The 14,290-nt window shown below is 33.3% G+C and overlaps 1 protein-coding gene across 1 annotated transcript in view; it reads right to left on the bottom strand.

Annotated features, from left to right (window-relative positions):
* LOC150090706 (ras-related protein M-Ras-like) overlaps positions 1-14,290 on the bottom strand; it is an 83,620-nt gene that overhangs the window by 12,782 nt on the left and 56,548 nt on the right. Inside the window, exons 3-4 of the mRNA XM_090379511.1 lie at positions 8,403-8,502; positions 4,132-4,211 (exon numbers count right to left, since the gene is read on the bottom strand). Of these exons, the coding sequence (XP_090235637.1) occupies positions 4,132-4,211; positions 8,403-8,502 (180 nt within the window). The remainder of the gene's footprint in view (positions 1-4,131; positions 4,212-8,402; positions 8,503-14,290) is intronic.

The following is a 14,290-nucleotide window of genomic DNA, read 5'->3' on the forward strand; positions in this document are numbered from 1 at the left end:
CAGAGATACACTATTAACACCTCACATTTTACTAAAGCACATTTCTAGGGGTTACTACCATAAAACAATAAAAACAATTTCCAGTTGCGTTTCTGCTAGTGGCAGCAGTTTGCATGGATATCATATTCAGTGCAGGCAATAAGCTTAAAAATATTACCTTGTGGGTAAAAACACCAATCTCCATTTGGTCCAAAAGAGGTTGGTTTCATTTAAGATTTTTGACCCATTGGCCTCTAAGGCTATATAATGCATCAACTCCAAAGGTGGTATGCTTATTGTATTTCTTCCCAGAATTGTGGCACAAATTAATTGAGAGAATCCAAAATACATTTACAAGACAGGTTGTCCAAACATGGTCAGCTATTCATTATGCTAATACAGTGAATATCAATTAATGTTTATCACTGATTATTGTAATCAGCTGCTTATTTTAATCAAAAATGAAAATCCATAGCCATTTGTTATAATGCATATAAATTCTGTCACTTTATATGATCATACTGCCATTTATTGTTTTCATTTTCAATTAGGAGAAACATGTCTTCAAGAACACCTAAAATTGTGTAATAAGTCAGAAATTTGTTGATTATTTACAACCCTGGCCACATTAAATAACGTTTACAACCTCATCGCTTATCACGTGAAAGTGGTACCTTTTAACTTCTAATCTTTGCTACACGTCTGTAGCCATCAAGAAAAGCAGAAAAGTGCCTGTAAACAAAAGCAAGTGAAAAATCAATAAAATGATGCTTTTGGTATTGGGCTATACAATTAGGGAAAGAGCAATTTAACCCACTATTATAAAGTTTTACGACTAAATGTTTATGATAAGTTATTGGTATTTAATTACAATGTCTAAACATTTGAAGCTTTCCCCATAAGTAATCATGTTATTCCACAGTGTATATGTGCAGTACAGTATCCACTATCTGCTTTCCATCAATAGACTTGGGTTTAGTTTGCAACCAACATCCATTGAGAACTGAACCATGATTTATTTTTTCTTAGAACAGAAATGTTGCAGAAACACAGATTTAAGTTTGAGTGAAAAGAACAAGATTCTAAGTGCTTATGATACGTTATCTAAGTGTAGCTAGAGAGAAGCTGCATTAAAACTGTTTCCCAGCCTCTTTGGCGTAAACTTTTAAAGAATAGAAAATCGCGTGAATTAGGAGTGACTGAGAATGGAAATCTGAACAGGAAAGAAAGAGATGGGAAAAGAATGGACTTATGCTTCTGAGATGGTTCAAAAATGCAAAAGGAATTTACAAATAAACTCTATGTAAATGATTGTAAGCCTACAAATGAGTGGCTAAGCAGGTGGAAGGAGAGAGAGAGAGACATTGCATATAAAAAACTTCATGGAGAAAAATCAGACTTGAATATAGGCTCAGCACAAAAAAAGGGAGGAAAATGTCTTACCTAATTTATTGGAAGAATTTAGTCCTGACTGTATTTTCAACACTAATAAAACTGGTGTTTATTTTCGAGCAATGCCTGAGCATACCTTATTATTCAGAAATGAACATTCAACAGCTAGAAAAAAGCAGAAAGAAAGAGTAACTGTACTTGTTACCCTCATCCGGATGTGCAGTCAACAACATAAAACTCTTACAGCAAATACAACATCCATACTGCAACCTTTGGATCAAGGAATCAAAGGTTTTCAGTGCAACAAAAAATTATTGCAGAAGTTGAAAAAAGTAACAATGCTCAAGTTAAGGACACAGTAAAAAGAATTAAGTTATTAGATGCACTGCATATGGCTAGTGCTTGAGATTTAATTTTTGAACAAATACAATCAAAAACTGTTTTTGAAAAGCCAGATTTATTCAGTCAGGTGTTGTGATAAATATTGAAAAAAGTATTGCAGTGCAAACCAAGTATAACAGTAATTCATTTAATATTACCCAAAATTTTAAAAGTGGATAAAAATTGATGAAAATCTTCCAACAGGTGATCTATCAGTAAAGGATATAGTCAATGGAATTATACTGGTTAAACTTGACACTGGGGAAAATGAAAATTCTGATAACAAACAGAGGTCCAGAGAGTTATGCCAACAACCAGAGAAATTAGAAAATCTTTTTACAAGTATTATGGAGTGCATTAGAACTGAAGGGAGTGAAGACTACAAATTATTGTACAGGTTACAAGAATGTACTGAAAATTTAACTGCTAAGGATTGAAAACAATGAACATCAGAGAAATTTTTTTAAATAGGTCGGTATGTTTATAATGTGTTTAATTAATTCGTATTAATTTTAATTAGTTCATATTAATTTTTTTTTAAATTATTATTACTATTTTTTTTTATTTCAACACTGAAATCAGTTGATATGTGTTTATATTGTAGTTATGTATGTAAGGTACTATATATACCATACTGGATAATAAATAAAGCTTGGTAATTTTTTATATTTCATAATAAAAAAAAATAATAAAAAATAAAAAAATAAAAAAAAATCCCTCCATTAATGCTATCAGTTTTTGTACACCAAATGTGACCTCAATAAGTGGCACCTACTGTTTTTAATTTTTGGTCCCAGCTTGGCATTTCTCCTAATGTGCTTGTTCTGGAACTCTCTCTCATTTTTTTTTTTTTAATAATCATATATGATTGAAATCATTTGTAAAAGAATAAGGAGTTTACCTCAATATAGTACATTTCCACCTACTATATTGAGGTAAACTCCTCTTATTATCTTACAAATATTAATATCAACGTAGAATGTATTGATCATTACAGCTCTGATACTATATGATTGAAATCAATATTTATAAGAATGGAACCTAAGATCAGGGTATGCATATTAAGTGTTTGCTCAGTATTCAACCCCCTCCCTTACAACTCCATGTCTTGTAATGCCCCTCCATTTGCCCTAATGACAGGATTGATTCTCTTGACATTTATGTATTGCTGTCTCTACTTCTAAGTACAGTCAGTTCTGCTATAATGTGGTATATGGGTTCCTAAAAATCTCTATATTATGGTATTTCATGCATTAAATTTAAAAACAACAGGACTTATGGGAAAAATAGGGCATCATATAGGGGCAGAGCACTAAAAAGAAAACATGTTCAGTCTCTTAAGTAAAAACACTAAAAAAAGTTAGAAACCCAATAAAATTGCTAAAACAGGTTTAAACATCTTAAATTTCCAATAAATAAATAAATATTACAGTAAATATAGTGCACTTTACCTCAACAAGATATGAAGTTTGCTTGATTGATATTTCTGTTCACTGACATTCTTTTTTTTTTTGGATTGTAAAATTTTTGAAATAGTAAAAAAGATAAGCAATCAATAATGATGAACACAGCACGCACAAATTACACAAGTGAGACAAATTTACGAAGCTTAAAAAATAGGAACAAAGAGAAGATTCTGAAAATTTGTCTTTTTATGATTGAAGATTTCATGGAAGGGCAACCACATTTCACCATAATGATGTAAAACCCACAGAATTCCAGCTATCGGTATTGCCACAAATGCAGAAAGAGAGTTTACTACCCATTTATAAAGACACTGCACTAACAGAAAAACCCAATAAACCAGTAACTGAAAATTGTTTTTATTGTTTTATGGTAGTAACCTCCAGAAACGCACTCCTCTGCTCATGCCGTCACGCCTCACAAAATTTCTGTTCGAACAGAAAAATGTGAGCTCCCGAAATTATGAGTCAGCCTACAATATCAAGTGTTATCTTGTGAATACAGCGAATGACAACAGTGTGTCTCCGACCAATACAATTACACTAAATGAGAAATATAGCTCTCACAAATTTAACACTTAACATTTTTTAAGCTTAGTAAACTTGTATGTATTGCTGCGCAGGTCACTACATTCAGCTTAGTGCCGGGTTTTGCATTCACCTGGTGTTACTCACAGACAAAATCGTGCATGATCAACGTGAAAATCACGTTATACTCACATTGTTCCCTAATATATCAGTCACGTTGTGAAAATGCGCGTTATAGCAGAACTGACTGTAGCTGGTTGATAAAAGTAAGCCCATACTCAAAAAGCTTCTTAAATTTCTTTTTTAATTTGATATTCTCTATATTGTTTTATTTATACAGACATTTTTATTTTAAATTAATGTTGTCTTCAACATAATATCATCTTACCTGATAATACGAACTACCTCATGGAAGGCAGCATCAACATTTAGTGGGGGATCTTTGGCACTAGTTTCTATGTAAGGAATCTATAACAATATAAAGAAACATTTTAGAAGCACATGCACAATATACTAAAACCAAAAGGATTTTAATATTAAATATCTAAAAAAAAGAAAAACCCTTTTAAGTTTCGAGAACAGTACTGAATCTTAGGAGAGGAGTTTTAGGAGTTTACCGTACAATAAAGTTTAATTTGATTTGGTCTGCTCTGACACATGAAAGGTGCTTAAAAAGTTGATGCCCAAACTGTACCTGTCATTTGGAATTGGAAATAAAGAACTACAGTAAACCCCTGCTATTTCGGGGGGGGGGGGCGTAAAATTCCTGAGAAATGTTGCGAATACAGAAAACACGAATACTGAGTTATGGCTCACATAGTAATAAAGGGGTTCCGTTCCAAAGTATGAAATATATAAGAAAAACTAGTCTAAAATTTTGTCTATGTATGTATTATATGTACCTTCATAATATGACTATGTACATAGACATAGTTAAATGCAAGCATATGGCATCGAAATGAAAATAAGAAACAATTTAATATTAAATGTAATATTTATTAGAAATTCAAACAAATCTTTCAAACCAGCACCTTTGCTAGCAAAAAAACTTATCCCGCCAGTGCTATCACCAGTTTCGCTAAAGTGTTGATAAAGGAGTTTTGCCTTTTCACGAATGATGAGTGAACTTAACGAATTTTATTTTGCGTTCGGTCTTCTATCCACAGATTTAAAGCTTTTTCCATTTTTTCTAATTTAACATCACGAGTTACAGAGCAAATTTTTGAAGCAATTAGCACGTTTTCACGGACACTACGGTGGATTTTTTCTTCCGATTTTTTGATTGATCATACCTTTGACTCATTGATTTTATAATGTTTTGCCACTGAGGAGACACTTTCACCATTAGAAATTTTGTCTAATAACTCAATTTTATTTGCTAATGTCATCACCTTCTTTGATATTTTCACATTTCTCTTGTTATTTGTAGCCATATTTTTGTACGGGTTAGAAAGAACTTGTCCACAATAAAGTCACTTTCTTCCATTAACACACTCGAAAAAGTCTGTTTTACACTGCAAAATGGTAAATTTATCACTTTTAACGACGAAACCTTCCATGACAAGCGCATAACACATACTGAACAAGGATTAACAAGAAACATCCACGCTCGTGATTTTGTCACCCCTCTCCCCCCACCCACTGAGCGCTGTTTTACACTGCAAAATGGTAAATTTATCACTTTTAACGACGAAACCTTCCATGACAAGCGCATAACACATACTGAACAAGGATTAACAAGAAACATCCACGCTCGCGATTTTGTCACCCCTCTCCCCCCACCCACTGAGCGCTGTTTTGACCGGGAAAGATAATTTTAGCCACGCCCATATTTTTTTATGGCGAAAAATATTCACAGCGCTTCAAAATTCACATTTTTTTAGGTTACATTTTATATTAAATCAGTGATCGCGAATACAGATACCACGAATAGCGGGGCTTTACTATATTTCTTTTACAAAATAAGAGCCTTCACATATAATCCACTTCTTACAAAACATTCTATCCACTTCTCAAACACATATCACAGGCTATTTTTCAAAATGTATTTTCAATGTTCAAGTAATTAAAACAAGTTGACTTGCCTTCATAGTTTCAGTGACTTCTTTTAACTCTATAGTGTACCAAATTTGTACATGTAAGCAGAGATATCTGAGCTATAGGATAGGGGCTTTTGTTATATACTTCCAATGGCTATTTGTGCATCTTATGACTGTGCAACATATGGTCTAATATTATCCAGCAGCAGAAACCACCGTTTATTTAATATATCCACTTATAAGTAATTGAATCTCTCATGTGATACAACAGCATAACCTTTTCTTTGGTAAGAGTGGTCCTTAATCAATGTTGCCATTATTGAAATGGCTTGACTAACTGAATAAAATCTGATTTATACAGTCCAAAAATTTGTTGAAGTTGCAGCATCTTCTTGTTAATTTTTTTCAGCTTCATGCAAAATTCAATCATCTTTGCTTCAAAGCATGTGAAATATCATTTGCATCTACCATATTAAAAACATTACTTTCTACAAAATTGCAAACACAACTAAATTCAATAGCAACCTCTAGAATATAACTGACTATCAATACCACCACCAAACAACATGCACCACTATCACAATGCTAGAGTTGCTTACAACACTGAGGCATGGCCAGTCTCTTAAACTATTCACACCTTCATAAAATACTACAATTATTTTACACTGGAATTAACTAATAAGAATGGAAGTTGATATAATTGATAGCCTGGAAATATTACTGGCATTATTAGATAATATAATTTTATATAGGAAAGAAAATATGTACAACTCTCACATGATCAGAAACATGTCATATGTCACAAAATTTTTGTGACTATGTATTCCTGTGAAAACAATTACAATAAAATCACACTACAACAGGAATCAGCCAGAAACTAGAAATATTCTAGTTTCTGGCTGATTCCCCCTTATTATTAGTGCTTTGCAAGTCTAATTTGAATGAAATAATTTTAATAAGTATAACAAACTATTTTCAAAAAACTCTGTCTATGCTTAAATGTGCTGGTTTAGAACAAAAGAAAACCTTTATTCAAAAATTATGAATGGCACTGTATAGCTCATATTGTAAATACAGCTATGGAATAATTCACTTGAGGGGATTAAAAAAAAAAAAAAAAAAGGGAGTTTTAACAAAACTAAGATATTAAGAAATGAAAAATAACATGTTATATCTACTGTACCATATTTCTGAATGTGTAGTATGTCTTATAAAAATACCACATTCTGAACAAAATATCTTTACTTTTGTAGTATACATATTTTGTAATTTTATTTATTATATATTGATTTTAAATTATACATTTAAGTAAAAGAAAGCAGAAATTATTATTTACATAATTAATAAAGTATAACAGAAGTTATTTAAATAAATACTAATTCTTTTAAAATAATTTTTAGCAAAATTCACTACAGCAAAATTTGGTACAAAAAAATTATTTGTACATTCGCCCCAAGGAGTTTGTTGTAACTGGATTTTACTATATTGTGTTTGTCGAGGGAGGGGGGAGACAATGAATATTGCTTTGAATGATGCCTAGACTTTATCACAGAGGAGCTACGTGATATGAATCTTGTTCTTACCTTTTTCTTAAAAACAGGATACTAAAGTGGCACAGTGATGCCATGGTAATGCTTTGCTGGGAAAAGTTGTTCCACCACTATCTACAGGCATAAATACTGATTTATGCAAGTCTGAGATTTATAAGATTTATAAGCAAGTCTTAAAACACTGAGAACTTTACAGCAAAAAAGACCCACACTGTAATTTGTATAATCCCCAAATCTGAAATCAGTTGAGGGAAAGCACGAAAAGAACTCAAAAACTTCTAATCTTCAATTGTACGAGAAAAACTATGATGAAAATTCAAGAGGACAGTTGCTGTCTTTGGCTACTTATACATTTAAAAATCCATTAAATTTTCAAATGTTTCTTAGTCAGGCAATGTATGCATTACATTATACACATATGTATTCCAGGCACATTCAAATATCAAATAATATGCTTAAAACCTTATATTACCAAATTCAAAAATGTTTTTACCAAAACCTCACCAAGTGATATCCATGATGTGAAATCTGTAGAGCAGGTTTTTCTTTGGGGGAGGGGGAGGGAGAAGTGCACAAGAAATATGGATCAACAGGCTAACATGATCAACAGGCTAACATTCTTCTAGACCTTTGGCACAAAGGTCTAGAAGAATATTCTAAAAACGATCAGAGCTAGTATTCCAAATCAAATGTTCACTATGTTTCTGTGGAAGGCGTTATCAAATTAAACCTAAAACCTCCCTAGGGACTAACAAAACAGGAAGAAAACTGGGTGTAGAGTCAACCTTTTTTTTGAATAACACACACACACACACACACACACACACACACACACACACACACACACACACACACCAGATTTCTGCAGGGCATTACTCAAAGTCCAGCTAACCGTTTGCTTTTTGGTAGAAAAATGCTGATTATATTTGTCTGAAAGAAAGCATCTGCAGTTTACACATTAATTCTTATAGGAAAACTGATTCATTTAACTTAATCATTTTTACCAAATGTAATTGCAAACTTAAGCATGAAAGACTGGCTGCATTATATCCTTGAAATAACTTACTTACCTTTAACTGAATTGCTAATTCTCTACCCTGTTCTTCTGTAACTTTTCTTAAATGTACCAAATCAACTTTATTGGCTACTAGTAGCATTGGATAGGTGTCTCTGAAACAACAGCAACATTTTAATACAGCATTTTAATACAGCATTTATTTAAAACTGAAAGTGGTGACATAAGGAAAAAATATTGTGCTTTAAAAAACTCGTCTCTGAAAAAATAATTCATAAGTTTCTTATGGTTATGGAAAGGGAGGATACATAATTATATAAAGTAGAAAATTTAATAAAAAAAAAATCTAGATTCATTTAGTAATTGTGAAAAGGTTTGGACAAAGGTACTAAACCAAGAAATGATAATATCACCTATTGCTATCTATATTACTTTTTTTTTTGTAAAATGTTAGCTTCCCAAAAGCACTGATGCCCCCCCCCCCCGAAACTATTGAAGTAGGTCTATGTGCAAAGAAGAGGCAGTTCGAAAAGTGTTAAGAGAGTTTGTGATTTGGTTTTTAGGAGCATTAGCAACTAAGGCCATATTGCTCCGGGATATGCGGGGGTCATTCCCAGACCTTTTCCGCATCCTCCGTATTTGGTGGTAACGGGCTCGAACCCCGGTTTAATCAAGAAGCGTGTGCTACGCACTGCTGCTCCTTCCCACCTGGCTACGGAGGTGCCTGTTAAGAGAGCATCATAGATATCAGCAGCCATTATAAACTGCAGTACAGAACTCAGTGTCATCTTTCACTGTCACCTATTGACACTGTCAAGTATATGTCAATTTATTCACTGTATGCTGCTACAATTCCTTTGAACCGTCCACAACCAGTTTTAGCTTGGAGTAAACTAATTATTCTTCAGATTCCAAAATAATAAGTACTTTACTCCAAGTCTTGGCAGACAGTCACGGTCTAGACATCAACAAAAGTGAAAGCATGTGCATCTACTAAAAACAGAGCCAACTATTAATAGAAAGACTGCACTAGTCACTGCAGCCATGCAATGTTGCAAACTTAATTTCCACAGTAGAAGAGCAGCCCACAGATCAATCATTGTCCACTGATCTTAAATTCCATTCAAAATTCAAGATCTTAAATTCTACATTACAGAAATAGAGTAAAAAAAAGTTGAATTTGCAAAGCTCAAGTGAGCAGATTTATCTCATTTTTAAGAATTTTCAGACAACAACATTACTAGAGTACATCATGCCAACAATGAAGTTTGAAGGAAAAGAAAGTATCATTATGTTGGCCTACTTCTTTTGGTTTGAACTGTGCTATTGGCTGCAATGCCTAGAATCCTTACATATATAATTACACCAAATTCTAACAAAATGGGCCCTGTATGTAATAGCATGAAGATCTTCCACAAACCAAATAGTGACAAAACCCCTGCTGTACATATTTTCCTTTAACTCTCTACTGGGCATATTAGTGATAAAAGTCCACCACAGCAACTTAAATTTGAAAATAAAAATATCAATTAAAGTGATGTCAGTGTAAATTTTAGTATTCCTTCATTATTGGTTTGACTTTCAATCTGTATCATTAACTGATTTGTTACTGAAGAAGTTTGCAATAAAAAAGAGGGAAACAGCAAATGGTTTTTAGGTTTCATTGAACTTCTTAAATATAATTATCGAGTATTCTAAAATTTGAATTTAAGATCGGCAGCTTTTTTACTGTCCATTCACTGAGCATGCTAGCATCAGATGTTGTTTACATTTATCATTCTTATCCAATGGCTGAAGTGAGTGGATTTTGATTTTTTTCTTTCAAGTTTCACTCACAGAGCAAAGGTAATGCCCACATGCAAGCATCAATAAACAAGTTATAAAAACATGTCTAGAGTGCATTTGTAAAGTGGGTCATGGGGAAAGGGGTATTTTATAAAGAATAATTAAAAATATACATTTTCAATATAAAAAAAATATATTTTTCACAGTTGTGTTCATAATAGATCGAAAATAAAGGTGGCTTCAAAAAAGTGAATAATTCTGAATTATGTTACACCTTTATTACAAGCATAGTAATGTTATATTTTTGTCATACCTGGTAGAGGTTCATTTGATCATGTTATGGTGTTAAAAATGGACGTAGTGATGAAGAAAATAGAATCACAAAAATTACATCCCTGATTATCCAAGTTAAGAACTAGATAAAAATTTATCAAGAATCAAAACATTTCTTCATGTCTTATTTTTCAGCATATAGAATTTTTTGTATGAATGCAGAATAAAGAGCTTAAGGCTTACATGGAAGGGCTACAGTAACCACTTATAAAATTGGCAGGACTAATGAAATTCAACAAATTCTAAAACAAAATTTAAAAAATTTCTGCCTTACTTCTTTCAATACTTGTTTTTGAGTATATTTATTAGCAACTTGCATAAATTAAGTAAATTCATATGACAGTAAATATAATGCGCTATAATTTTCATAAATTTACTTATTTCATGATTATTTTAACTAGACTTAAGTTTTACTATGCAAGGTGTCAATAAATTTCTCAACATTTCATTGCTTATCTTAGTAATCTCAAGTTAGCAACCTTGGTAGTATGGAACATAACCATTCTAACATGCATGGAAAATGATTTCTTGCCACTGCAATTCTATCATCGTGATGGCATTTGTGTTATAGGTCTCCACATAATCAATCCTGCGAGTAGTGAGATACACCATGTCCTTAACCTACCCAAACAAGATGTTAAGGGGACTTTTGTTTGGAGAATGAGGTGACCAAGGGATTTGTTTAGCTCTGTCAATCCATCATCCTAGAAATTCATATTATTGATATACTGGCAAACAGCAAGACCCCAGTCTGGGGAGAGTTCAGTTTTACAGCATGTGGTTTCAGGTACCAAATTCAGGGTAATACATAAGGTTGGTGCATATCCAAGTAGGTAAGTACATTGACTATCTGCTCATGGAATAAAAAATAACTAATTACAGTCATGTACTGAGCCATCCTGTGCTGTGCATTAACTTGCAGGCTATCTTGGATGTGCTACCCGATGGCATTTGGCTTTATATTACCTCAGATATACATATGATCATGTTATATTGTGTTAAAAATGGATGTAGTGATAAAGAACAGCAAAGAAAATCAGATTTCTGGTTATCTGATTTAAGAACTAGATAAACATTATATAAAGATATAGTCCTATTCACTTCACTTCACTCTAAACATGAAATATAGCTTCATCGAAAATCTAGAGATAATGCTCATCTTCTACAATGTGATGCAGTAAGTCTTCTGTGGACTGCTGCCACTATGAGATGCTGCTGGTCAACTGATACACTATTTGAACTTTGTATACCTGTAGCCTCAACCTTTTGTGCAGCACTTTGTACAAGTTGCATAGGGCATTGGCGCCTCCGTAGTCAGGTGGGAAGGAGCAGCAGTGCATAGCACACGCTTCTTGATTAGACCGGGGTTCGAGCCCGTGACCACAAAATACGGAAGATGTAGAAAGATCAGGGAATGACACCGCATATCCCTGGAGCAATATGGCCTTAGTTGCTAATGCTCCTAAAAATCAAACAAACAAACAAACAGCATAGAGCACTACAAATAAACTCAAATTCAATCAACCTTATCACTGCTTAAAACAGGTTGGGCACTTCCAAGCCAATCATGGATGCCGTCTGCTTCCAAGAACTTGTGCTACCAGTTCCTGATCATCTTATCATGTGATTGTAGTTTGTTGTAATGTGTGGAGTAATTTCTGCATTGCTAAGAATTTTATTTTGAAAAGTCAGCAAATACAATTTACACATTCCTATAGTATTCCCATTCTCTGTGCACTGATTCTTTTGTTGTATGCTCATATCTGTCACCCATTCTACTACTGTAGGCAGCTGAAAAGAGCAGATGTGTTTTAAGTTGGTTATGGCAGATTAACTGAAGGGGATTAAGATCAGGTGCCGGGTAGACAAAATTTTTGTTTAAATTTAATTTCTGTAATTTTTAAATCTTATTTCAATAATTTTGTGAAATTAATTTCTACAATGTTTTGTAAATTTAATTCTTAACTTTTCTGAAGTATTTCTGCTAAGTTAAATTCTTTTTGGTAACCTCAGTAGCTTAATTTTAACTTGGCTCGTCGATAAAGATGCAATAAGTTTAATTTCTATAATACTTTAATTTAAATTCTGTAATATATCATAAATTTAAATTTTTAAATCTCAAGTTCAAACTTTGGGCTTAAGAAATTTTATTCAATCTTGTTCAGAAGAATTATGAACAATCTTGAAGCCAAGAAAGCTCCTGGTCCTGATGGTATTTCTCCACTTGTTCTCAAAACCTGTGCTCCTAAGCTTAGTCCTGTTGTGTGTTGCCTTTTTACACTTTCTTATTCCACTGGTGTGTTTTTTCTTCTGCTTGGAAATTTGCTCACATCCATCCAGTTTCCTAAAAAGGGTGACAAATCCCTCCCATCTAATGATTGTCCCATTGCACTTACTTTTACTCTTTTTACTTTTACTCTAAATTAATACAGAAATCCAATAAATGCTAACTCCCAAACTATCTTGAAACCTTCCATCTGATCAATGATCGTTAACATGGATTCAGTCAGTTTTGATCCACTGGTGATATACTGGCCCATCTATGGACAAATTCAATGGAAAAATTTGGTGAAACTCAAGCAGTTACATTACTCTTGACATTTCAAAGGCTTTTGATCATGTTTAGTATAAAGGCCTTCTAAGTAAGTTTCCATGTTATGGATTTCCAACTGTTTTTTTTTTTTGTAATTGGGTATCCAGTTTTCTCTCTCCAGCTCCTCATTGTGGTGGATGGTAGATGGCTCTGTCTCCTAACTTCAGTTAGTTCCCAAAGTTCAGTCCTTCCTCGCAATCTTTTTCTCTTGTATATTAATGACCTTGTACTGACAGGAAATCCCATTCATAGATTTGCCACTGATAGCACATTACATTCCACCTTTCACTTTGAGAAACCTTGCCCAGCACAAGCAACTTTAACTTCTCAAATATCCACTACCAATTCCTTAAATGCTGATCTCCAGGTAATTCCCCATTGTGGCAAAGATAACTCAATTTCAATCCTAAAACTCTGTCCTACCATGAAATATTGTTCCCACCTCTGTTGCAGTGCCCCTATATCTTTTCTTAGGCTTTGAGACTCCATTCAAAAGAGGGCAGTTATGTTAACTAATGACCCATCTCTTACATAGTCTCTCCACTCTGTATCAGAGATGTTCTGTTTCTGCTGCAAGCCTTTTCTATGGATACTTCCATGGGCAATGTTCTGAAACAGCTTCTATAATTTTCCTTCTCTTTTCAAAACCAGTTTGAACAGATGCAGCAATCAGTCAGTATCCTATTACTTTCCAACTTCAAACTCATAGAAACAACTTTTCTTGTTCATGTATTCCTTCAACTTCTGTTTTCTGGAATAACCTTCCTTCACACGTTTCCTGAAAATTACAATCTACAGAAATTCAAGTCTAATGTCAACAAGTATCTTCTTTCGTCTCAACTTTCAACCTACACATGGTACTTAGTACTACAGGTTGTAATACCTTTGGTGTTTGGTGTTTTCATTAAGGGAAAGATCCGAAATAATGGTTTTTACAAAAATTCACTTTTAATACATTGTCCAACGACATAACTCAGATGGAAATGCCTAGAGGCATTTCCAGAGTGAGTTGTGTTTGTCACTTGTGGCATATATTCTAAGGTTGGTCTAGTAGACAAACCAAGCTCAACTGATTATTCTTTTCTTTGAACCTGATATAAGGAGTTTACCAATCTCAAATTAAAACTTGGTTCATTGCTAGAAAAATTTTTCACTTAACAACAGGTGTTTACCCTAGAAACAATCATAATTGAGAGCTTGTCAGAGGCTAGTATCTTGTGACCTGCCAAGCG

The sequence above is a fragment of the Mastigoproctus giganteus genome, chromosome 1 (assembly GCF_048544385.1).
Source record: "Mastigoproctus giganteus isolate SK-2022 chromosome 1, ASM4854438v1, whole genome shotgun sequence".
In the NCBI taxonomy this organism is placed as follows: domain Eukaryota; kingdom Metazoa; phylum Arthropoda; class Arachnida; order Uropygi; family Thelyphonidae; genus Mastigoproctus; species Mastigoproctus giganteus.